Below are 24,134 nucleotides of genomic sequence, written 5' to 3'. Positions count from 1 at the left end.
TGACCTGAGCCAAAGTCGGATGCTTAACCGACGGAGCCACCCAGGCGCCTCAAGTGGTTTGTTGTTTTAATGTTCTCCCCGGATGATGTTTGATGACGCTCTAATTGCCAGCTTCTGGGGTGGTACTTCCAGCGCTCTGTCCCTGGTGCTGGACGCCTGTGACTCTGCACAGACGCCCTGCAGGGCTCAGCTCCACCCTCCACCTACAGCCACTTGCTGTAGACAACCAGTCTCTTCTATTTTCCTGAACGTGGATGCCCCTTCATAACCACCATCCTCCTCATTGTCAGCCAGTGACCCAACTTCCTACTTACCCAAGAATTAGACCATCAGGTCTTAGTTCTCATCCCACTACTTGGCATGTCATCTGCACCCACCCTCTGCTTCTTTCAGCCTCAGGGGATGGGCTGCTCCTCCTGACCAAGACCAAGCCTCCTATCCTACCACCTCCATGATCACTGTCTCTGTCTGTCTTTCTTTTACTCTTTACCCTCAGTTCTTACACACGCCTTTAAAGATCCTCCTGAAAAATAAAAACGAAGCCAGAGTCCTCGCTGGACCTGGCATTGCCGCCCCCCACCCCCCAGCTCCATCCAGCCCGCAAGCCTCTTCTCCGAACATCTTGAGATGGATCTATGCAGAGCACGAGTCATCATGTCTGTTTCCTGTACAAACTCAGCCCCCATCTGTTTGTTGTATCCAAGAGAAACTAAGCTTCTTATTTGGCACACGGACATAATCTAGCCTTTGGCTCCCAGGTAACCTCACTGGTAACCTGTACCTCCCTGTAGTATTCAAATTCTTTTAGTCTGATTTCCTGTTTTTCAATCAGCTTTCTCGTTTCCCAGGAAATGCTATAACAGGGGTAGGTAGAATGAGTAAAAACATGTGTCTTGTGTATCAGACCTGGGTATCGTCATTATTAGAAAGCTGTATCTCCCATTGTAAAAATAATAAATTAACCTTCTAGTTTACCTGTCTCTTCCTGAGTTGGGTTCACATGAATTGGTCTTCTGAGGCTAATCCACTCTGGTGGTACTGAACAAAAAGATGCAGAAAATGAGAACCAGATGCTCTGCTAAGGGCCCTACCAAAGGAAAACTACCCTGAAAGGCTATTTAGAGCTATATGTCTTCCTTCTGTGACATCTTTGTTGTCACCCGTCAGTATACATCTCAATAGCAGACATGAGGCATGGGCTTTAGGGTCAGGAATAGCTGGGTTTGATTCCCAGGTTCCTGTGTAGCCAGACTTACTGGCCATGAGAACTTGGGAAAGGGATTTCACTTCTCTGAGTCTATATCCATTTCTTTAAAATATGTACACTAATACTTATATATAGGATGACAGTAAAGATGAAACAGGTTCCACAAAAGTGCTTGGCATTAAAAAAGTAAGGAGCGTTCCCAAATCTGCACAGTGACAAATTGAATCTGAAGGTCTGATAGGATGATGAAGCTGCTCTGATTACGAAAGGGGAGGTAGAGCTTGTCCAAAGAAGATAAAGATACTTTTGGTTAATATACAAGGAAATTTTTTATCATGTGTATTTCAGAAAATCTTGGAAAATGTATACAAGTCACGAAGATATTGGGTATGATTTTGAAGACGACCCCAAAGATAAGAAGACGCTTAAGTCCCACCCAAACATTGACAGTGGCTGGGCTTGGATGGTGGTCCTTTCCTCCTTCTTTGTGCACATCCTCATCATGGGCTCCCAGATGGCCCTGGGAGTCCTCAACGTGGAATGGCTTGAAGAATTCCATCAGAGCCGCGGCCTGACTGCGTGGGTCAGCTCGCTCAGCATGGGCATCACCTTGATTGTGGGTATGTTTGTGAGTCAACTCTTGTAATACTGAATAATTATAAAGTGACGATCTTCCACTGTAAGTATGTTTTTATACTGTCGAAACGTTAGATACTAGATGTTAACGATGGCACTATTTTTTTTTATGGTGGCAAATATATAACATCAAATTTACTGTTCTAACCACTTTTAGGTAGGGACGCCTGGGTGGCTCAGTCGGTTAAGTGTCTGACTCCTGATCTCAGCTCAGATCATGATCTCTCCGCTCGTGAGAGATCCAATGAGAGCCCCTCATTGGGTTCTGCACTGTTAGGGAGGAACCTGCTTGGGATTCTCTCTCTTCCTCTCTCTTTGCCTTTCACACTACCCCCCTTCAAAATAAATAAATAAACTTTTAAAAATGTTGTTTAACCACTTTTAGGTATACAATTCATTGCCATTGAGTACATTCATCACCACCATCCATCTCCAGAACCTTTTCATCATCCGAAACTGAAACTCTGCACCCGTGAAAGAGTAACTCCCCGTTCCCACCACCTCTCTGTGTTTTGTCTCTATGACGGAAAGTATCTCATATAAGTGGAATCATACAGCATTTGTCCTTTGGTTTGATATTGTAATATTTGAATATTATAAAAAGCCGGAGTACCTTAAAAACTGATCATTTAAAAAACTACCTTTTGCCCCAGACTCTCTTTCCTTGACTGCTGTAATTGATTATACATCATTACTGATGTCATGATACCTAACTACTTTAATTCTTTAATACTTACAAATATTGTTTAAAAAATTTTTTAGAGAAAACACCATAAAAGTCAAGCAACAATCATATTTCAGAGTTCCAATGATGTAATTTGAGATATTGATCCTATGCTGTTGAAAAATCTATTAAACTGCTTTTAGAAAAGTTTCTGATCCAGCAAACAGGAAGGAACAATAATATATTTTCTAGTTAAATCTGACCGCACACCAATCTGTGAAAGTAATCCTTATGAAGTTGGAGATGTGAAGCTAGACAGTCATCATAAAAGTAACATGTTATTATGGCTCGTGTGTTACCTTTTGGGAACTAAACAATTTTTACTTAATATTTAATAAGCATCTCTTATATACCAGGTGCTTTCCTTTGCATTATCTCTTGAAAGTCAAAGCCATACTTTTATATCAAATTTCTCTTTAAGTCTTCACAATATATTTTATACTAGAAACATAAATGGCCTCAAGCCTTTTTCTGGTTCTGTGAGAGTTTGGGTATGGCAGGGATCTGTGTGTTTGATGGAAGCCTCCCTTCTCAGTGATCTCCACATTGGTAATTAATTGCTTGAATACAAGTTGGAGATTGATTGCTCTTGGCTGGCATTCAGTCAATGTTACTGGATAATACAAACAACATTAATAATCATGGTAGTGCTAAAGATGGAAAACAAGGACAAAGTGTTATTTCTCAAGATGTGTGTGGAGTAGGCGTGTTTATCAAAGGGAATTAATACTAATCTTGTTTTAAAATTACATAAGGACACCCTTATGTGTGTGAGGGAATTACTGATACACTGTCTTGCCTGCAACATTAAGCAACTGGCTCCTTAAAGTGGCTTCATTTAATGAAGTGGCTTCGTTAAAATAATGACTGTCATATGAGAAATGGAGTGTAGGGAATATGGTAGTTTTATGTAGGTTGGGATTCAACAGTCACAGAAGGAGAACTGTGCTTCTAGCACACTTAACATCTATTTTTCTTTCTTTTTAAAAAATAAATCTTTAAGGGGGTACCTGGCCAGCTCAGTCCATGGAGCGTGCAACTCTTGATCTTGGGGTTGTGAGTTCGAACCCCATGCTGGATGTAAAGATTACTTAAAAATAAAATTTTTACGGGCATCTGGGTCACTCAGACGGTTGAGTGCCGACTTTGGCTCAGGTCATGGTCTTGCAGTCTCTGAGTTCGAGCCCCATATCGAGCTCGGTACTGACAGCTCAGAGCCTGGAGCCTGCTTCAGATTCTGTGTCTCCCTCTCTCTGTCTCTGCTCATCCTCCACTCGCACTCTGTCTCTCTCTGTCTCTCAAAAATAAATACACATTAAAATACAATTTTTAATAAATAAAATAAAATCTTTACAATAAAAAATCTTTAAGGGGTAGAACAAAACACTTACAATTGCACTAAGAAGTGTATGCCTACCGCAAAAAAGGAGATTGAGCAAAAGGCCAGCATATGAAATGTCCCATTTCCAAATCATCCAGTAAGGTTGTCTTAGATATTATTCTCCGTTTCACAAGTTCTACAAAAGTAAGCGATGGAAGCCAGTCCTGAAATTATTGGAAATGATTTTGAATATGACCCTCAAAATCAGAACACCTAGCTCATAGCAATGGTGAGATGTGATTGTCCTCTTTTATTGGGAGGTAACCACATATTCAGAATTCTGTTTGTGAATTCTGGACATGTAATTTTAGTGTGTACACTAACCTTTCTACAGGAAGGGTGTCTGCCAGATAAATATCTTTTGCCATGGAAATCATAACACCGAAAAGTTCATAGTTTTATAAATAAAAGGTCTTTTATCTTATCATCACCTTAAATTGCCATTCATTATCTGGGGCTTCCTGGTACAGGGCAGCTGCAGATACGTGTTTTTTTTTTTCCCCCAAGCCAGAAGCCTACAAGAATAGCTCTCCTTTACTTAGCACTTGTTACATGCCAAGCACGCATTATGTATATGATCTCATTTGATCCCACAGTAGCACTAGAGACAGACCATTGTCTCTGACACAGGAAGAACATTCAAAGCCCACAGACTTTTTACATAACTAACTGAAGGTCAAACAGCCAATAAGTGTGAGGCAGGCTTCAAAGCTGGTCCATTGGACTCCAGAATTGTTTCTGCCATACTGCACTGTCTACCATTACATCAAATGAGAACCAAAAATGTATTTGAAGTGAATAAATAGTAAGTTTCACTTTCTAATCATTATAAGCACATTTGGGTTTTCTCTCTTAAATTAGAAAAAAAAAAATCCATGGGGCACCTGGGTGGCTCAGTCAGTTGAGCTTCCAGCTCTTGACTTCAGTCTCATGGTTCGTGGGTTCCAGCCCCGTGTCAGGCTCTCTCCCTCTCGCTCTGCCCTCCCCCTGCTCTCTCTCTCCCTTAAAATAAATAAACTTTTTTTAAAAATCCATGAATTATGTTACAGAGTTGAAAGTCATCCCTCTCTTGGGCAGTAGCTTGTACACGGAAATTCAATAATTTCATTCTTGTTTCATTCTTTGCCAGCATGGACTTTGCCAGTTTCCTGCCGAAGGTCCCAATTTTTAGCAAAATGTAATCACCACAGTCATATCTACAGCAGCCTTAGTGATAGTCCTTGGAAAAATTCTTGGTGGAAGCCATGTTGTTAGGGGAATCTACTGGCTGCAAAAGGTTACTTCCCTCTGAAGTCGATTTAGAGCAACGGTTGTCGATCCTGACTGCACCTTAGAGTCACCTGGAGAGCTTTAAAATCTCTGCCGCTCATGCTGTACCTAGACCATTAAATCATAACCTCTTGGGGTGGGATCCAAACCTCAGGGCTTTTTAAAGCTCTTAAGTGACTCCAATGCACAGCCAAGGCAGAGAGTCATTGATTTAGAGCTCTAAACACCTTATTGCAGGGAGGGGTTACCCCAAGAGGCCAGGAGTTCAATGAACGACCTACTTTCATCCATGACTGTATGCCAAGGTCACCTCAGAGTGTTTCTCTCCTCACCTGAGCTTTTTCCAGCCTAGGAGATGCAGAGATGGGCAAGAAATTATGACTTCCTCATGGTGTTCCCTGCAGCTTTAATATGTGGAAAATGGGCCAAAATAAGATTCCTTCTGAAGAGGAGAAAGTCTGGTAATGTGTAGAATCTCATTCCCAGAACACTGAATTTCCCCACAAAAGTGGAAAGAATAGCCAGACGACCCTCCACCTCCTTTACCTTTGTCCTTAGACTGTGTAGGGAGTTCTTTTCATTGTGGCGAAATGGTAATTTGATCTTGGAGATTCCAGCTGACCATCAGCAAGGATTAGAAAATGGAACTGAATCATGGGGTCCCTGGTGGCTCAGTCGGTTAAGCGTCCGACTTCAGCTCAGGTCTAGATCTCATGGTCTGTGAGTTCAAGCCCCATGTCCAGCTCTGTGCTGACAACTCAGAGCCTGGAGCCTGCTTCGGATTCTATATCTCCCTTTCCCTCTACCCCTCACCCACTCACACACTGTCTTTCTTTCTCAGAAATAAATAAAGATAAAAAAAGAAGAAGAAGAAAATGGAACGGAATCAGGAAGCTTGGGTCCGACTTCCTTTTTTTGACTTATCTGTGTTTTGTAACCGTGGAGGAGTCACAGCATTGCTGGGGCTGAGTTTGCACAGCTGCAAGTCATAAATGACTAAACCCAGCACTCGAGAGATGACCTGAAGAGCCAGACACTATTATCAACTAAATGTGCTTATCAGCAAAGCAATTAATCCTATCTTTTTGATATAGCACATTCCTTCAGACATGACTATCTGCTCTTACTTGGGAATTCCACTGCCCTCTTTTTCGCCAAATGCCTTCTCAATGCCATGTTCCATAAACATGAAGTGTCACAGACAAACTTGTTTCTGGGAACTTCTGTTACATGGAAAATATGGTCAGGTTCCTGAACTCCTGAACATGCATTTACGTTTTTTTCTTTTAAATGTTTATTTAATTTTGAGAGAGAGAGAGAGAGAGAGAGAGAGAGAGAGAGAGCATGAGTGGGGGAGGGGCAGAGAGAGAAGGAGACTGAGTCGGAAGCAGGCTGCAGGCTCTGAGCTGTCAGCACAGAGCCTGATATGGGGCTCGAACTCATCAACCACAAGATCATGACCTGAGCCCAAGTCACTTAACCAACTGAGCCACCCAGGCGCCCTCTGAACATGCTTTTAATAGCTTAAAAGGCTAATTAACTGCAGACCAATGAGTCATGCATTTTTTCTCTTTTTTATCCACTCATCCGAGATTTGAGTGCTAAAGAGACTGTGGGTTTAGAAAAATAAAAATATTCATGAAGAAATCAAAGACACATCTTCAACTTATGGTTTCTGAATTTCAGAATTATTGCCTCCAATAATTCCCTCAGATGTTTATGTCAGTGTGTTTAGTTTATATATTATTTGTATCATGTGGTTATTTTATAATATATAATAGTATATTTATATAACATATATGTACTACATTGTCTGTTTTAAGAGGCTTGTCTACTGGATTATTTTCTGTAATGTGCCAGGGTTAATTAAATTAATAATTTCACTACCATCATCATTTTTAGGATTAGGCCCTCTCAAAATCATTAGACAAAAAAAAATTCATTTGCAAACTGTGTATCCAAATATGTACATGAATATAGTTAGAAGTTTAAGGAAAATTTTATTTCGGTTTGGACTAAAAGGAGAAGCTCCTTAGAGTTTAACAAATTAAAAAATATTTCTTTCAATGTTTATTTATTTTTGAGAGAGAGAGAGAAACAGAGCACGAGCGGGGTAGGGTCAGAGAGAGAGGGAGACACAGAATCCGAAGCAGGCTCCAGGCTCCCAGCTGTCAGCACACAGCCCAGTGCAGGGCTTGAACTCAAGAGCTGTAAGATCACAACCCGAGCAGAAGTGAGACGCTTAACCGACTGAGCCACCCAGGCACCCCAAGTTTAACAAATTTTTTCTATTTCTGAGAGAGAGAGAGAGAGAGAGTGAGCAGGGGAGGGTCAGAGAGAGAGGGAGATACAGAATCTGAAGCAGGCTCTAGGCTCTGAGGCGTCAGCACAGAGCCCAACGCGAGGCTCAAACCCACGAACCGTGTGATCATGACCTGAGCCGAAGTCGGACGCTTAACCCACTGAGCCACCCAGGTGCCCCAAGTTTAACAAACTTTCAACCTGAAATATTTCCACCAGAATATAGGTTTTCATAACTGTAAAAAGTAATAATGATCAAAAATAATATGATGTTTAAAGTGTGCCATCTTACTGAATGTCGAGTAAAGCCTCACACTACAGAGCTAAAATATGGATTGCTTTTTGGACAAGGAGTCACTGATCACAAGGCAAGCATTAAGCTTCTGTGACATTAGCAGTTACCACAAAATCAGGAAGAAAACACGGAGGGTCAACCAGAACTAGAGCATTATAAGAAAGTAAGCAGTCAGGATGCGCGTCGCTCGATACCGTATTGCTGTGAGCATGGCATCAACTACACACTGAAGTGTCTTCCTGAATCTTCCACGCAGTGTCATAAGTGCATAGCCTGCTGGGGCCGGTCTGGGACTGAGAGTTGGCAGGGGCTGAAGTTCAGATGAAGCGATGAGAAGTTCTTTGCAACGTGGTTTGTTTCCATCTGGGTGTCCTCATGAAAACAAGCTCTCAGCATTTTGCGGGAAGCACGGGAGACCCGGGGAATCCCTTCCTGTACCCCCTTTGGGTGTGGAGTCAAAACCTCAAATAACGAGGAATAAAAATGAGGGTGAGAGGCCACATACGGGACTCACGGAAAGGTGGTGACAGCGGCAAAGTAGGAGTGTGTCCACAGCTACGGCTCAGCTCCAGCCGCCCTGGCTGTGTGGAAAGCTACTGGATTCTGCATCGCCATTGGATTTGTTGGGAACGCTCTTAATTTTTAAACGTTGGCAACAGATTCAAAACATCTTTTAAACTACGCTCTGGATTTTTTTTAAGTTTCTTTTATTTTTTTTTATTTTGAGAAAGAGAGCGAGAGAGCAAGCAGGGGAGGGGCAGAAAGAGGGAGACGGGATCCCAAGCAGATTGTCAGCACAGAGTCCAACACGAGACTCGAACTTAGGAACTGTGAGATCCTGACTTGAGCCAAAATCAAGAGTCGAAGGCTTAACCGACTGAGCCATCCAGGCGTCCCTAAAGCATGTTCTAGATTTTAAAACTGCATCCACAGGCTGAATAAGCCCATGGGCCACTAGTTTAGGACCTACCTCTGTCGTAGACCAGAGAATGAACCAACTTATTTGTCTATTTATTCCAGGTCTGCCTTCCTTGAAAACCTAGAACCTTGTTTTCATGCTCCAGTGCAGTTACCGAAACCCACCTTTGCAGGCTAAAAGCTTTGTGCATATAAAGCAAAGGGGGTCTTGGTTCTTTGTATTTAATAACCCTCGTAATGTTGTCTTCTTTGTCTTCATGTGAGGATTTGCTAAGAAAGCATGAACATAAAACACCATCAGTCAATTCCCTTTTCAATGTTCCACGACAGGACCTTTCATAGGCTTGTTTATTAACACCTGTGGGTGTCGCCGGACGGCAATAATCGGAGGGCTGGTGAACTCGCTCGGCTGGGTATTGAGTGCCTATGCGGCAAACGTGCATTATCTCTTCATTACTTTTGGCGTGACAGCTGGTAAGCACGGCGATTTTTCTTAAACTTGATTTTAAATACATTTGTTGGGCATTTTGGCAATGAATAATTGTGGAGAAAAGAGACCCATTAAAATATTTTGTCCTCTGTATCCTCCACCCCTCCCCACCATATACTCCAGGAAACACTTTTTAATATAAGATATTAAATATGCCTTAAGGGTGGAAAAGCAACCTAACGAGTGTACTGGACCTTCCTATGAGAATCTCATTGAATTTCCCATGATTGGTTCTAAGTGCTAGTCTTCTTATGAGGAATGGGAAAAGGAAGGTAATAATACAATTCAAAATAATTCACATAGGTGAACAGACCAAATGTTGAGAGAATTAATAACATACTCTCATTTAAAAAATTTTTAAATGTTTATTTTTGAGAGAGAGAGAGTGAGAGAGAGAGAGAGAATGAGCAGGGGAGGGGCAGAGACGGAGACACAGAATCTGAAGCAGGCTCCAGGCTCTGAGCTGTCAGCACAGAGCCCGACGCGGGGCTTGAACTTATGCACCATGAGATCATGACCTGAGCTGAAGTCGGATGCTTAACCGACTAGCCACCCAGGCGCCCCAACGTACTCTCATTTAATAAGTGCAGAATGGAGCATGAATCATTGAATAATTATTTTCTCCTTCAGCCCCATTCAAATGAATGAAATAGCAACAAAATCCACATATCTATAGAGACTCAGAGAGAAGCAAATCCCAAACAAAGAGTGTCACTGCCCCGTGAATAGGTTAAGAATTGGCTACCAGGCAGCGTGGTTTGCGTATCCATTCTGCAAAATACATTCCCAGCCGTAATTTCCTTTATCAACAGGTAGCAGAATTCACACAGATAGGAAGGCATTTCTTACTCGTGCAATTGTATTGCAGTGAACCAGCATGACTTTCCTCTTTGAGTAGAGAGCTTCAATCCTAATAAATGACATGTCAATGACAGTGTTGGAAGAGGAGTTACATGTTAGAATGTGGAAGTCTTGCTTTTTTTCCCCCACTGATTATCTGTGTGACTTTGGGCAAATTACTTAACCTACTTAGATCTCAGTTTACTTATCTGCTGCATGGGATAATGAAGAGTGCTCGGTTTACAGGGTCATTGAAAGGATTGAGATAATCTGTATTAAGCTGTGGCAGTGCTTACCACAAAATAGAGTCGTTATCCTCAGTTAGTGTTAGATGATGTGTAATTGTTATACAGAATGTAGCATTTTATTGTAGTATAAGCTTAAGTGCCTACTTTATGATAGCAGGAGACCTGAACACGGAAACCTGCCCTCGGAATAAGTTGGCAGGCTTCTTCTCTGTAAGTTTCATTTATCCACATAAAACATTTCTGTGTCCTTCGAATCCTAGTTTGAAAACCACTGATCTGAAGGACTTGGTAGCAGTTCTGAAAGAAAACTTAAGATGTTTGCCCTGAGTAGTTTAGCCACTTTCCCCCATAGGGTCCAATGAATAGAGCCAGCACAGGGATTTTGATACAACAGGTGAGGAAATAAACACTCCTGCTCAGACCAAAGAGCCACGCCGGGGTCTCTGGGCAGACATGTGGGGTCCCCTGTAACTTGATGTGGTGCTGTTTGGTTTTACAGACTATGACTTGATGCTAAAAACTGGGATTTGAGGTTCATTCTCATCATTCAGAGATTTCTTTGATCAGATTATTTGCTTAAATGAACTTTATTTCTGGCCGTTAATTGTTTTTGACCTTCAAATAATATTGTTTCCACATTCATTCATTTACTTATTTCATTCACTTACTTATTCAACAAATATTTCTGGGTCTAAAGAAGTAGGGAGGAAATCAAGAGGCTAGTGAAAGGAAACTATCTTGAGACACGCTATGGCTCCCACCTTTTATACAGGAAATACCCGAAGAAAGTCTCAGAAAAAAAAATGGTATCCACCTCCCCCACAAATATATATCTAACTATATTTAACTAGAAAATCCTGCTAAATCAGTTAGCTTATATATGCAAAGCCCTGGGCTGTCATTACAATTTACATTTGAAAAACACTTTATTGATATCCTTCTTCACTCCAAAAAGTATTTGAGACAGATTTCTTTGTATCTCTCTTTTTTTGAACACCTAGACAATTAAAACCGTGTAGGAATTTCCTCCTATAAGGCAGAAAAATAATGTCTGTTTGAGTACCTTAATCAGCCAAGGGAGTCTGGAAACACGTCTTCAGATTACCAGCGCTCCATTTTCTTAAGCCTGTCTCCTGAGGACACCTTTTCCCCCATCCACACTGACCCAGGACCACGGGATTTTCTCTCCCCTTCTGAGCCTCTTTCCTCCACCCTGTTGGTCAGGCTGTAACCCCGCCTCCAAACTTGAGTCTGGAGGAGAATGATTCCAGGGCCCTGCCCTGGGCTGAACATTAGCAGGGTCTTGCTTGATCCCTGGGCTCGAGCTGCATTTCCCCAAGGCCTGTCCTATAAGCTCATGGAATAATTCTGCCCATTACTGACAGTAAAGCCACCTCAGGAAAGGGGATGAGGCTGTTAAGGGCACGAATAGTGTAACAGGGAAGTAAGTACTTGTAACGTTGGGCCTGGATTTTTTCTCCCCTCATACATGAGATTGTTACGCACACTGAGTTAGAATTAGTGCTTATGCTTAGGTACCTTGGTTCTCTTCCTATTAATCATTTGATTCTGCTGTCGTATAGAAATCCATAACCACCTTTAATTTAGGATGTTGGTTATTGTCAGTAACAAATCCAATTTTTTAAAAAATTAAACTTACTTTGTGCTCTCAGCAAAATCCAGACGATGACAAATTTCATGGGACAAATGACCCAGTTTTCTCAACAAGTAAATTTCAAGAAAAAACCCCAGAAATTTCAAGAGGCTTAAAAATACATAGCAACAAATAGCACTGAGAGGGCCTTATTTGGATCCTGATTAAACAAACAAGTTTTTAAGAAAATATAGTCATTTATGAGACATTTAGAAATTCAAACACTTTCTGGATATGTCATGATATCAAGAAATTCTTCGGGGCACCTGGGTGGCTTATTCGGTTAAGCATCCGACTTTCCCTTAGGTCATGATCTTGCGGTTCGTGGGTTCGAGCCCCGCGTCAGACTCTGTGCTGACTGCCAGCTCAGAGCCTGGAGCCTATTTCAGTCTGTATCTTCCTCTCTCTCTGACCCTCCCCTGCTCACGCTCTCTCTCGCTCTCTCTCTCTCCTAGAAATAAATAAAAATATTAAAAAAAGAAAAAGAAATTCTTCATTTTGGGGGCACCTGGGTGGCTCACTCGGTTAAGCATCTGACTTTGCACTGACAGTGCAAAGCCTGCTTGAGATTCTCTTTCTCTCTTTACACCTCCCCTGCTCACACTCTCTCTTTCTCAAAAGAAAAAACCCCAGGTGGGGGCTGCATAACCACAGCTAATTTTGGGTTATTGTGAAAACCAAATCAATTAAAGCCTATACAGCAACTGGCCCATCATTAGCACTCAGTTAATGGTAATTAGTATTGTATTTGCATATATGCTGCTCTGGTCTTTTAAGTTCAGGTAATTCTAAAACTATTAAATGATGCTGAACTAAGGAGGCTTTGGCTCTGGGGAGCAACATCGGCCAGAGTCTCTTTCATACTACCGTGCCGCCATTTTCATGTCAGGAGGCCTTAAGCATTACGGCGCCCCATGGTCATTGAAGTGGGTCTTATGGTTTCCCTCTGTCTATACCTAGAAGTTAAGAATGCAAACCACAGCCTCCTGGCCAGCATTTTGTTTCATTTCATTTCATTTTTTAAAATCGATTTCTTTGTTTAGAGCCGTTTTTAGTTCGCAGCAAGATCGAGCAGAAAGCACAGTTAGTTCTCATATCCCCCTGCCCCCAACACCCACAGTCTCCCCCACCAGCGTTTTAATTTAGTCAATGGAAACACAAACTGTTCCAGTTTACTAAGAAAGAGAGCAGTAAAAATCAGAGATACAAGTGAGTATTACGTGGTTTTGACGTCCATTCGCTGAGTATGTTTATGGGTACATTCCTTTTATTCTTCCTATTAATTTGGGAACAAGTGGACACGTTCCTGAGGCTTCTGCAAATTGCCTGCAATTGCTCTTCATCCGCTTGTTCATAAGTACTTACTGCAATTAGCACTGACAGCAGGGCCCTCGGCATCCATTTATTCATTCATTCATCCATCTTCTCATGCATGCATTCATTCTGATATTCTGATGTAACCATGCTGGCTCATTTCGTTATTGGAGTAAACTGTGCTGCAAAGCCTTCTAGGGAAATGAGGGACTAGAAACTTCCATGGATGACCCACTCCGGGCTTACCCACTGAGCTTCTTTGTTACAAACATTATTATTTCTTTGTGTAAAAAAAAAATAGCATAGATGGGCACGTGGGTGGCTCAGTCGGTTACACATCTGACTTCGGCTCAGGTCATGATCTCCCGGTTTATGGATTTGAGCCCTTGTAGGGCTTTGTGCTGACAGCTTAGAGCCTGGAGCCTGCTTCAGATTCTCTGTTTCACCCTCTCTCTGCCCCCTCCTCTGCTCAAGCTCTGTCTCTCTGTCTCTCTCAAAAATAAATAAACATTAAAAAAATTTTTTTTAAGTAGCATAGAGACTAATATAATGAAACTCTGCCAATTCTGGAGACGTCCATTTATATTGTGCTGTGTGCTCTTTCTCCCCATCCAACCGGCGCAGGCTTTGGAAGTGGGATGGCCTACCTGCCGGCAGTGGTCATGGTGGGAAGGTACTTTCAGAAGAGACGCGCCCTTGCCCAGGGCCTCAGCACCACGGGGACAGGGTTTGGCACCTTCCTCATGACGGTTTTGCTGAAGTACCTGTGCGCGGAGTACGGCTGGCGGAACGCGATGTTCATCCAAGGCGCCGTGTCCTTAAACTTGTGCGTTTGCGGGGCGCTCATGAGGCCCCTCTCTCCTGGGAATGAGCGCGACCACCCGGGAGGGAAAGATGCCCAGGTGGGCCTGGCTCACTCCCCTGGATCTAAGTCCAGTGGACAGCTGGGCGGAGCAGAAGAGAAGGGTGGCAGGCCCGGGATCGAGGAGACCCTCGGTGACCTCCCCGGCCAGGCGTGCCAGGAGAAGGCAGGGCACAGACAGAACATGGGCGCCTTTCGGGTTCTGAAGACGGCGAGCCGGCTGACCAGGAGAGTCAAGAAGGGCTTCCGAGACTGGTACTCAGGCTATTTTGGAGCAGCCTCGCTCTTTACTAATCGAATGTTTGTCGCCTTTATTTTCTGGGCTTTGTTTGCCTACAGCAGCTTCGTTATCCCTTTCATCCACCTCCCAGAAATAGTCAATTTGTATAATCTATCCGAGCAAAACGACGTTTTCCCTCTGACCTCAATTATAGCAATAGTGCATATCTTTGCAAAAGTGGCCCTGGGCGTTGTGGCCGACTTACCTTGCATCAGCGTTTGGAATGTCTTCCTGATGGCCAACTTCACCCTCGTCCTCAGCATTTTCATCCTGCCGTTGGTGCACACCTATGCCGGCCTGGCGGTCATCTGCGCGCTGATAGGGTTTTCTAGCGGCTATTTCTCCCTAATGCCCGTAGTGACTGAAGACTTGGTGGGGATCGAGCACCTGGCCAACGCCTATGGCATCATCATCTGTGCCAACGGCATCTCCGCGCTGCTCGGACCACCGTTTGCAGGTAAACCATACAAGGTTTTAAGAGCTTAGAGTACGTGTAGAGAGCTAGGCTGTGTTCTCCTTTGTGCTTTGAAGCCCAAGAAAGAAGTCCCCATTTGTGTACATGCGCCTTTTTCTTCCCATTCGGGCCCCCCAACTTCTCATTTGTAAATGTCAGCAAGGTAATGGTTATTCTTTCTGGTAGAAGCAGATTAACTTTAGATCCGTGTCTGCAAGCTAAGTGGCCAGGCTAGTAACGTGGGCAATGGAATAGTGCCAAAGCCCTACCCATCTGGAGGAGGCAGCCTCCACCCCCCTCCTACTGGTTACTGTCACCAAGAAATTTGGAAAATTCTTATCAGATCTTCCATTGTTAGTGGTGTTGTTGTTTTCAAAGAAAAACTAGGACTCGGGCTCTTAGGTAACATTTCCAGATTTTTCTTAATTAAATTTAATAATTTATTTTTTGAGAGAGAGAGAGAGAGAGCATGAGCAGGGGAGAGACAGAGAGAGAGAGATGGAGAGAGAGAGAGAATCCCAAGGAGGCTCCATGCTCAGTGTGGAGCCTGATACCAGGCTTCATCTCACAACTGTGAGATCATGACCTGAGTCAAAATCAAGAGTTGCACACTTAACTGACTGAGCCCCCCAGATGTCCCTATTTTATTTCAATTGAAATATAGTTGGCATGCCACATGACATTAGTTTCAGGTGTATAACATGGTGGCTCAACAAGGGTGTACATTATGCAATGCTCATTATGATGAGTGTCATTACCCGAACATTTCCAGATTTTTAAGACACTATATGTAGATCCAATACAACATACCTAGGAGCTGGACCTAGCCCTGTGGCAGATTCTTGTCGCTGCTCTGATAATTGCCACAGACTTAGGGGCTTAAAACAATACAGACTTAGTACCTTATAGTTGTAGGGATCAGGAGGCTGAATTGGATCCCAGTGGGCTAAAAGCAAGGTAGCAGCAGAACTGCCTTCTTTCTGGAAGCCGTAGGGAGGAATCCATTTTTTTTGCCCTTCACAGCTTCTGGAGACTGCCTGCATTTGTGGTTCTCAGTCCCTTTCTCCATCTTCTAAGCCAGCGACACAGCGTGTTCTCATCTTTCTCAGACTCTCTTGCTTCCTTCTTTCACGTGGGTTACATTGGGTCTGTTGGACCCAAGATAATCGCCATCTCAGGGTCCTTAACTCAACCTCATCTGCCACGTTTCTTTTGCCACATAAGGACACATTCACAAGTTCCAGGGACTAGGATGTGAGCAGCTGGGGAGAGTCGGAGCATTCTGCCCACCGGAGGCCCAGAGGTCTCCAGGTGACAGCATCCGGGGCAAGCTCTCTTGCACGTGTTCACCTGAGTTCAGTGGAGAACTTGATTCTTGCAGTGGGCGTACCAGATATCACAGGTACTCAGGAGCCCTACGGCAGCCGGAGCTCTCTCTGTACCTGTTGTTTGTGGGAAAACATATCGGCAGGTAGACTCAGCCCCCAAGAGACCAGGTACTGGGCGAAGGTGACAAGGTCAACCCTCTGTCCAAAGATTGGAGGCAGGAGCCCACGTAGTGTGGCCGCAGCTGGGGCCAAACATCAACAGATAGGCGCCATCTAGAGGTGGCTGTCAGGGCTGCCGGGTCAGGGCCGGTAGCTGTCGTCAGAGCTGCCAGAGATTTTGTGCAGTGTTTTAAACTGACTTGGTAGAGCCTCATTTGTTCAGGTGGCTCTACCCGCCCCCTTGTCTGGCCCCTCCTTGCCCTTTATTCTCATATCCTCTGCAGGAATTCCTCTACCAGAGAACCCCGTGGTTGCAGGACAAAGCCCTCCCCTCCCCTCCCTTCCCAGTCTCTCTAGGGATCATATAGTCATCTCCTATCCGAAGGCTCCACCAGCAGAAGGCTTGTGTCAACACATTCATTTTGAAGTCTCCCCCAGGATTTGAAATTCAAGAAATCATGGCTTTTTGCCTCTACAGCTGATAACACTGGCCGCTGGCTGATAAAGGCTTAAGACCCGAGACTCAGTTTAGGAGTAAACCTACCAGCTACATGTGGGGCTGCTCCCGTTCTCTGCCCGAACACAGACATGCAGGTGCAGAATTTCTAGGTGACAGTGATTAACTAGCAGTGCAGCAAACCAGATGGGCAGTGGAAAAGCCAGAACTGGCACAGTGATCATGCAGAATTTTCTCTCAGGGATGTAGAACATCACTGAGATGTTGGCAATAAGAGAACACCCCGCCAAGGGTAGCTTAAACAGAGATTTAGTTTTGTAGCATAATCAGAAGTCTATAATTCAGAGATCTGGATGGTACTAGGACAGTGTCTCCAAGATCCTCCTGGCCTTTTCCTTATGCTAATTGCCTCATGGCCACACAACGGCTGCTGCAGCTCCAGCCCCTACATTTCATTTATAAGGAGGAATATGGGAACAACGGCTCAGTTTCAGCAGACTTCCACTTCTATCTGATTGGCCAGAACTGTGTCACGCAGCCAGTCCAAGCTTCGAGGGAGCTGTATTTTGCCTCCCAGCCTCTGCACTAGAGGAAGGAAAGGAGGAAAGAATTGACAGAATTGGATCAGACAACCAATGATACCTTCCAGAGATGTTAAATTGAAGTCTCCATTAAAGGGATGGGAACCTTATCAGTGGCTCATCTACTCTCTAGTTGAAAGTTCTTCAGACATATTGTATTTGGAAATGGAATCTGTTGTTGATGGTTCTTTTCATGATCCAGGCGTATTTTCTGCTCTAATGGTCAGTCTGGGGTTATTTTTATACGGATCCACCCGATTCCAATAGCAACATCACAACACAGCTGTGAAGTGTGGCACGAGCAATTCATGATCAATGTTAACTAAAGCACCCAAGTTGGCCAGCATGGTTTTCCATTTGGTGGTCACGTCCTTCTCACTGATTTGCATTCTAGGGCACTTTTTTGAGTGGAAGAGAAAGGAATTAGAACCCGAAGCAGGGAGTTACACCCAACCCTCAAGTCATCAGGTGTTATCTCTGCCTGCTTCAAGGTTCCTTCCTAGAAGTGGCTTCTATAGCTGAATGCGGTGGTAGAAACCACTGTATTAATGGTTAAGAACGATCTATGAATGGGTGCCGAAGGCTGCCATGGGGGCTGTAAAATCAGTATTCTGCTGTGTGTCTCCAGGCCACCAGCCAAAGGGGATTTTCCTTCTTTTTGTTTGTTTCTCCATCTTGCACCAAACTCACGCACTAAGGATGCTCAATAACATCAGTGGCTAACTGCACTGTGTTTAGTTCATTGACTTTCCAGGCCAAGGAGCCAACATCACAATCAGATGCAAGCCCAGTCTTTTGTGTATCGTAGTTCAGAAGTGACTGGCAATTATGAGTGACCAAATTACCCCATTAAAATCTTGCTAGAAATTCAAGGTGGGCTGGAAATGATTACTTAGCGGGGTTTGCTACAGGGAAAATGATTGTTCACATTACCTTTTTCTCTTTTAATGGGTTCAGAAATGAATGTGTTTTCCATTTTCCAAAGTGGTTTCTACTGACATTAAAAAATCTGGGACCATTTGGTAGCATGTTAGACAGTTACACAGTTCCATTTAGGAGAAGAATATACAATAAGATATTGAACAGACATTGCAGCCCTGTCATTTAGCAACATGAACTTCTTGGTCTAATTCATTTCTAATATTGTTGGGCATTCACTTCATCTCTTTTAAAAATGTAATAATAGTAGATACTTTTCTAGATGTTTCCAATGTAAAATATAGCAAAACTTGGCCACCAGATTTGATTAAGAATCTATACATACATACTTCTTCTATTTGCCTGAAGTATAACAGTTTGCAATGTTTTTCATCAAAAGCTGGGAACACCTATTTAATAAATAAGAAAACATCTGTCATTCCTCATTTGACAGACTCCAATGAAACGTGAATGCAATTTCATAGGGAACCAGGCTTTACCTGGAAGCTGCTGATTTGAATTGATGGTTGAATCGGGGTTGCCAAGGATGCCAGCCTCCAAACCCAAGGAACTGAGATCGTATCTATAGGGAGAGGTGCTGAAGGACGAATGAGGTGGGCAGCTTGTCAGAAACATCGTTTCTCTGAAGAGTTATGTCCCTGTGTGCAGAGGATCAAAGCGCATGGTAAAGTCCTGTCTCTTCTGACCTGCTTTGCATCTGATGCAGGAATGGATTAAATTCAAAGAGGCAGAAATGTTAAAAGTAGGCACCAAAGAGAAACGGCAGGAGCCAGAGTCATTTAAAAATAAATCCTTAAAGTTTGGGGCTCCTGGGTGGCTCAGCGGATTAAGTGTCTGATTCTTGATTTCAGCTCAGGCCGCGATCTTACAGTTCGTGAGTTTGAGCCCTGAACTGGGCTCTGCACTGATAGTGTGAAGCCTGCTCGGGATTCTCCCTCTCCATCTGCCCCTCTTCTGTTTGCATGCATGTGCATGCTCTCTCTCTCTCTCTCTCTCTCTCTCAATAAAGAAGTAAATAAATAAGAAACTACAAAAAATTGTGTGTGACTTGTGCCCATGGTTAAGCTTGGGGCTACAGAGAAGAGAAGTAGGTAGGGCGCACATCACAGAGCCCTGGGAACTTATTTCAACCACTTCAAACAAAAACGTAAAGGAACTACATACAAATAAATTTTCCAATCAGTTAAGATGTTGTCTTATTTCTGAGATCCATTTGCAGCAGCAGGGGGTAGGTCAGCTCATTCCAGTTGTAAACTGTTGGTTATTCTTTCTACTCTGTCCCTTGATCATATGAAAAGCACAGATTTAACAATTGAAATGACACGGTCACCATTCATAGGGGATGAGTGGAGTATGAGAAGCTCATTTGTATTTACTGATTGTTTTTATAATAATCAGTAGCTTATTACTGTAGCTTATAGATAGTCCTGTCACATAGTCTGTTTGTGGAGACAGAGCACTGCGTTATCTGCAAGCCGACCCTTCACTGCATAGTTCACAGTGGCGCACAGGTGTTCAGTGGGAACACAGAGCCAAGTTGGGTGCGGTCTCGTTCATCTGTGTCAGAGCCCCTTCTGATTCCGTTCTGAAGCCACATCTGCCTCTGGTGTTCAATCTTCCCTTGTCTCAAATCAGAGATTAAGAAAAACTGAGACATTTTACTAAACTACATTTTCTTCTTTTGTATGTTTATATCAAATAACAAACTCAAAAAAGCTGGTTAACATCTAAAGTGTATCCCGAGCCCACCGCTTTTGAGTGGTTAAAATATATCAATGGTTCAGGAAGTCAAGTGTCTGTTTTTCCTTGTGACTACCTTTACTCACCCAGGCGCATTAATTATGCAAGAGAAAATAGGTGAAGAGAAACAGACAAGAGCCGGGAAGTCAGAAGTACTGGTCAACACATTTAGCAGTTGCTTTCGTGTAGCTATTTGCGGGTGGGAGAAGGTTTAGTTGCATTTATGCATTCATTTGCCAGTTGGTTTTGAAAAGATATTTTTGAAAAGTGGTCACGAATACTACCTTTCGTCATTAAATCACTTCTCTTTTCCTTATGTCTTTGCTAATTAATGTACTTGTGCTTCTGAAAAAAGTGAATGTTTGAAATTTACATTTTTACCGTAAATGAAATTCTTGTGGTTGATTTAATCCTCTTAGCTTGCATGGCGTGGCTACGTGGGTACTATGGCATGTGACTGATTCTTAGACTTAATCACTGGAGTGTAATTGTATTTCCTAGTTTCTGAGACTTTTTTTTTCTTCACATTTTAACATCTCTGAATTGGAATGCATTTTACAGAGCCCTAAGACATTGAGTCATATTTCACCTGACAAGGATATTTTTTTCTTATTGCTACATAAGATAATGATGCATCATGAAATTCATGGTGTCTTAGAGTCCATGAAATATAATAGTATTTTACAGAGTGCCTAGTAAGATGAGTATATGAAAGCTTTAGATTATAATATTAAAGTATGATTTTTTAAAAACTGATAGTTTAGTCAGCACTGAAGTCTATCTCCTTGACAATTTCAAGTTCTTTATGTATATAATTATTAAAGTTTTATAGCTGTTAATGTGAATTTCATAAAACATGGAAAATTGTATTCTTTCTAGAATAGATGTTTACTCTCAAACATTTCATAGTAAATGAAAGTTCAAATGTCTTTTTCTCAACCTCTTTTGATATACACTAGAAACTTCTTCAGAAGGGTTTGGAAGGTTTGAGAAAAGATTTGTGGTTGTATTTGTGAAGAAAAAGAAAATCATTGGGTTCACTTGTCGACTGCTAGCTTTGGGCCAGCCTGAAAGACCCTGAGAGCTGCGAGTCACCTCCCAAGCACTGAGAGCTCTGGCTTACGCAGCCTGGGCTTAAAAATGGCTAAATGAAGGGCACCTGGGTGACTCACTCGGTTAAGCATCCAATTTCTGCTCGGACCATGATTTCATGGCTTGTGGGTTCAAGCTGCACATTGGGCTCTGTGCTACAGCTCAGAGCCTGGAGCCTGCTTCAGATTCTGTGTCTCCCTCTCTCTCTGTCTCTTCCCTGCCCACGCTCTGTCTCTCTTTATCTCAAAAATAAATAACATTAAAAAAAAACTTTTGAAGAATGACTAAATGAAATGTTTGGGGCATTACATGACCTATAAGTAAATTTTTATAGAAATTTACTTACACAGAAGCAGTAATTGTGTTCGTGACTTTTATCAGCTATGTTACGCTGAATATATTCCTTTTTGTCTTGCAGGTTGGATCTATGACATCACAGAAAAATATGATTTTTCCTTCTATATATGTGGCTTACTCTACATGGTAGGAATACTCTTTTTACTCATTCAACCGTGTATTCAAATTATCGAACAATCCAGAAAAAAATACATGGATGACACACACGTTTAGTGTCATGTTATGGTTCCCGTAAGATTTCTTTGTGGTACTCACGCCTACCTCACATGGTTGCGGTGAGGAGCCTGTGACATTGTGAGGAAGTGCTTTGTATGGTAATTGGCTCTGTCATTTGTAAATGCCATGGTCATGACTTCGTTCGAAAGCAGCACTGCCTTTCCGTTTGGGGACAAGTGATGCTGGTAGGTATTAAAGCCTGAGTATGTTTTAGAGAAGGCAATGTCCCTCAAAGACAGCCTATTATATAGTCGATAGAAATGCCCTTACAGAAACTATTCTCTCTCATCATCCCCTGGGACTAAGGTTTTAGATACAGCATTTGAAACAAACACGGGGAAAATCTTTTCGACTCAACTACTCTTTGTAAGGTGAAAATAAATTAACTAAATGCTTTTGGAAAGCTTACAGAGGAATGGATTTCAAGCACAAAACTATAACTAGGTTTCAGAACTTATTACAGGGATCTGTTGATCTACTAGTGGAAAATAAAGGCAGGCTGTAATTTCAAAGGTAATACGTTTAGTACAATTCAAGAAACACAATTTATATTTTTATGAAAGAATCCTGCAGCTGGGGAGTAGAATTTATAAATCTTCCTCTAAGAAAAGCATCTGCCATCAATCCTAATTCAATATTATCTAGTTGTAAACTGAACCTTAGGACAAAACGTAGATAAATAATAATGATTTCTTTAGCGAGAAGTCGTATTTGTCACACAAACATTGAATCAAGGGCTATGATTCAAGCACTTTTATTCATGTCATTGGCCTCTTCGTTTTTGAGCATGATCTGGGGTTTATAAAAAATTTTTTTCTGAATTTCTCCCACCCGGTAAATAAAGCAGAGAAGTAATTGCTGGCTGATATGTAAAGTTGGCAGTGAAATCATTCGTAAAGTGTGTTACTAATCCAAAATGTGAGACTATGAAATGCGAGGGCAATAAACGGAATTCCCTTAGTCTAGACGTCTGTGCCCCTGACAATGGAGTAGCACTAACCGGTAGCCCTTCTCCAAAGTCTCTGGTTAAGGAGACAGTTCATTTGCCTGAGATCAACATGGTTTTAAAAATCCTTCTCTTGACTGATTTCATACACGAGATAACTGTGGTCCATGACATCAAATAATGCTCTTCCTTTATCTGAGATGTTTATTTTTCTAAGCCAAAACAGTTTTCAGACTGCAGAATGTTCTTCCCAGATTTTGAAATTTCTGGCTGCCCTAGTTGTTTACACATATTTTAGAACCATTTAAATTTCTACTCACAATTTGCTCCCCGCACACGCAACAGCCTTGTAACAGCATTGCCCAATGCCTTGGGTCAAGTTTATCTAAAGTGAGCACAGAGCATTCTCAGTTATCCTTGGTAATTAGAGGCAGGGATAGTACTAGCCATTGGAATCACAGAATATTACCCCAAGCTTCGTTTTAGCCAATAGTTTCAGGTTTTTCCTCCGCCAAACACTTCAGAGCTGTTGACAAGAGATTACAGGGACAAGTTTCCTTTTTGTTTTGTCTCATTATTTCCTGCTCTAATGTCTAGTGGGAGGAGTTGTATGATCAAAGTGATCACCAAAATAACAGTAATAATAGAAGGCAGCTAATGGAAAGGAGAAACAAAAGCATGGTTAGTATACACACTCAAGATTACCTCTAATAACTCAAGAATCGCCTGTGAATTGTTGTAGATAATAAATTGCATGTCACACTCCATTTGGTTCAACACAACGACCTATTTGTTATCATTATAGCTTGGGCTGCTATTTAAGAATCCAGCTGTCTATTTTGATAAAGGTGTTCTTAAATCCTGAGGCAATGCTCTATCTCTCTCTACATATTTACTGTAATATCAGATAATTAGGTTGAGGGGGGAAAACGTGTGTTTTTTAAAACCGACTACAAGACTTCCATTACTTGCATTTTCAGATGACACCAAATTAACAAGAGGCGGTGTTAAGTGTTTTGAATGGTGCTATAGCCCATGCATTTTGTTGCTCGCACTGCTGGCTGTGCTCATGAACATGAACCTTTTATCCAGTTACCCGGCGCTCGTTACACCCAAGTTAGACCTGCTAAGGTGCAGTTTATATAGGTGTCTGTTGACTTTCTGCATTTATGGAATGGCGATTTCTATCAAACCAGAAGTTCCCATTTTACAACACTAAAACCTGCTTGCGGTGTTCGTGTTGACAACAGAATCAAAAGGAATACTATGAAGAATTACAGCAAACATATTAATACTTCCTGTTTAAACTCTGTTATTATTTACAGTTCTTTGACAATATTACAAATAGTTAATTTTATATTTACACCACGTGCTCTATAGTGTTCCCTCCACGTATCCAAGTGACTTTTATTTACATATGATGAAATAAATTTTGTCCTCTTTAAA

The 24,134-nt window shown here is 42.3% G+C and overlaps 1 protein-coding gene across 2 annotated transcripts; it reads left to right on the top strand.

Moving 5' to 3' along the window:
* The first annotated feature begins 1,560 nt into the window (after positions 1–1,560).
* Positions 1,561–24,134, top strand: SLC16A14 (solute carrier family 16 member 14). Of its 2 annotated transcripts, XM_077761360.1 has the most exons (5): positions 1,561–1,827; positions 9,062–9,205; positions 13,902–14,876; positions 21,588–21,652; positions 23,669–24,134. In XM_077761360.1, the coding sequence occupies exons 1-5, from the start codon at positions 1,569–1,571 to the stop codon at positions 23,681–23,683; spliced, it is 1,458 nt and encodes a 485-aa protein (XP_077617486.1). In that variant the 5' UTR covers positions 1,561–1,568; the 3' UTR covers positions 23,684–24,134. The 2 variants fall into 2 exon arrangements, with proteins under 2 accessions (XP_077617486.1, XP_077617485.1); XM_077761359.1 differs by having other exon boundaries at positions 21,588–24,134.

The sequence above is a fragment of the Crocuta crocuta genome, unplaced genomic scaffold (assembly GCF_008692635.1).
Source record: "Crocuta crocuta isolate KB4526 unplaced genomic scaffold, BGI_CrCroc_1.0 scaffold516, whole genome shotgun sequence".
Lineage (NCBI taxonomy): Eukaryota > Metazoa > Chordata > Mammalia > Carnivora > Hyaenidae > Crocuta > Crocuta crocuta.
The sequence above is the reverse complement of the archived record's forward strand: the minus strand, read 5'-3'. Positions and strand labels throughout refer to the sequence as shown.

What these genes read in the sequence shown, in the direction of transcription:
- SLC16A14 (XM_077761359.1), top strand. Translation starts at nt 1,569, where the DNA reads ATGTATACAAGTCACGAAGATATTGGGTATGATTTTGAAGACGACCCC. An exon ending in GGGCATCACCTTGATTGTGG is followed by an intron (nt 1,828 to 9,061) that starts GTATGTTTGTGA and finishes GTTCCACGACAG; the next exon opens with GACCTTTCATAGGCTTGTTT. An exon ending in GCTCGGACCACCGTTTGCAG is followed by an intron (nt 14,877 to 21,587) that starts GTAAACCATACA and finishes TTTGTCTTGCAG; the next exon opens with GTTGGATCTATGACATCACA.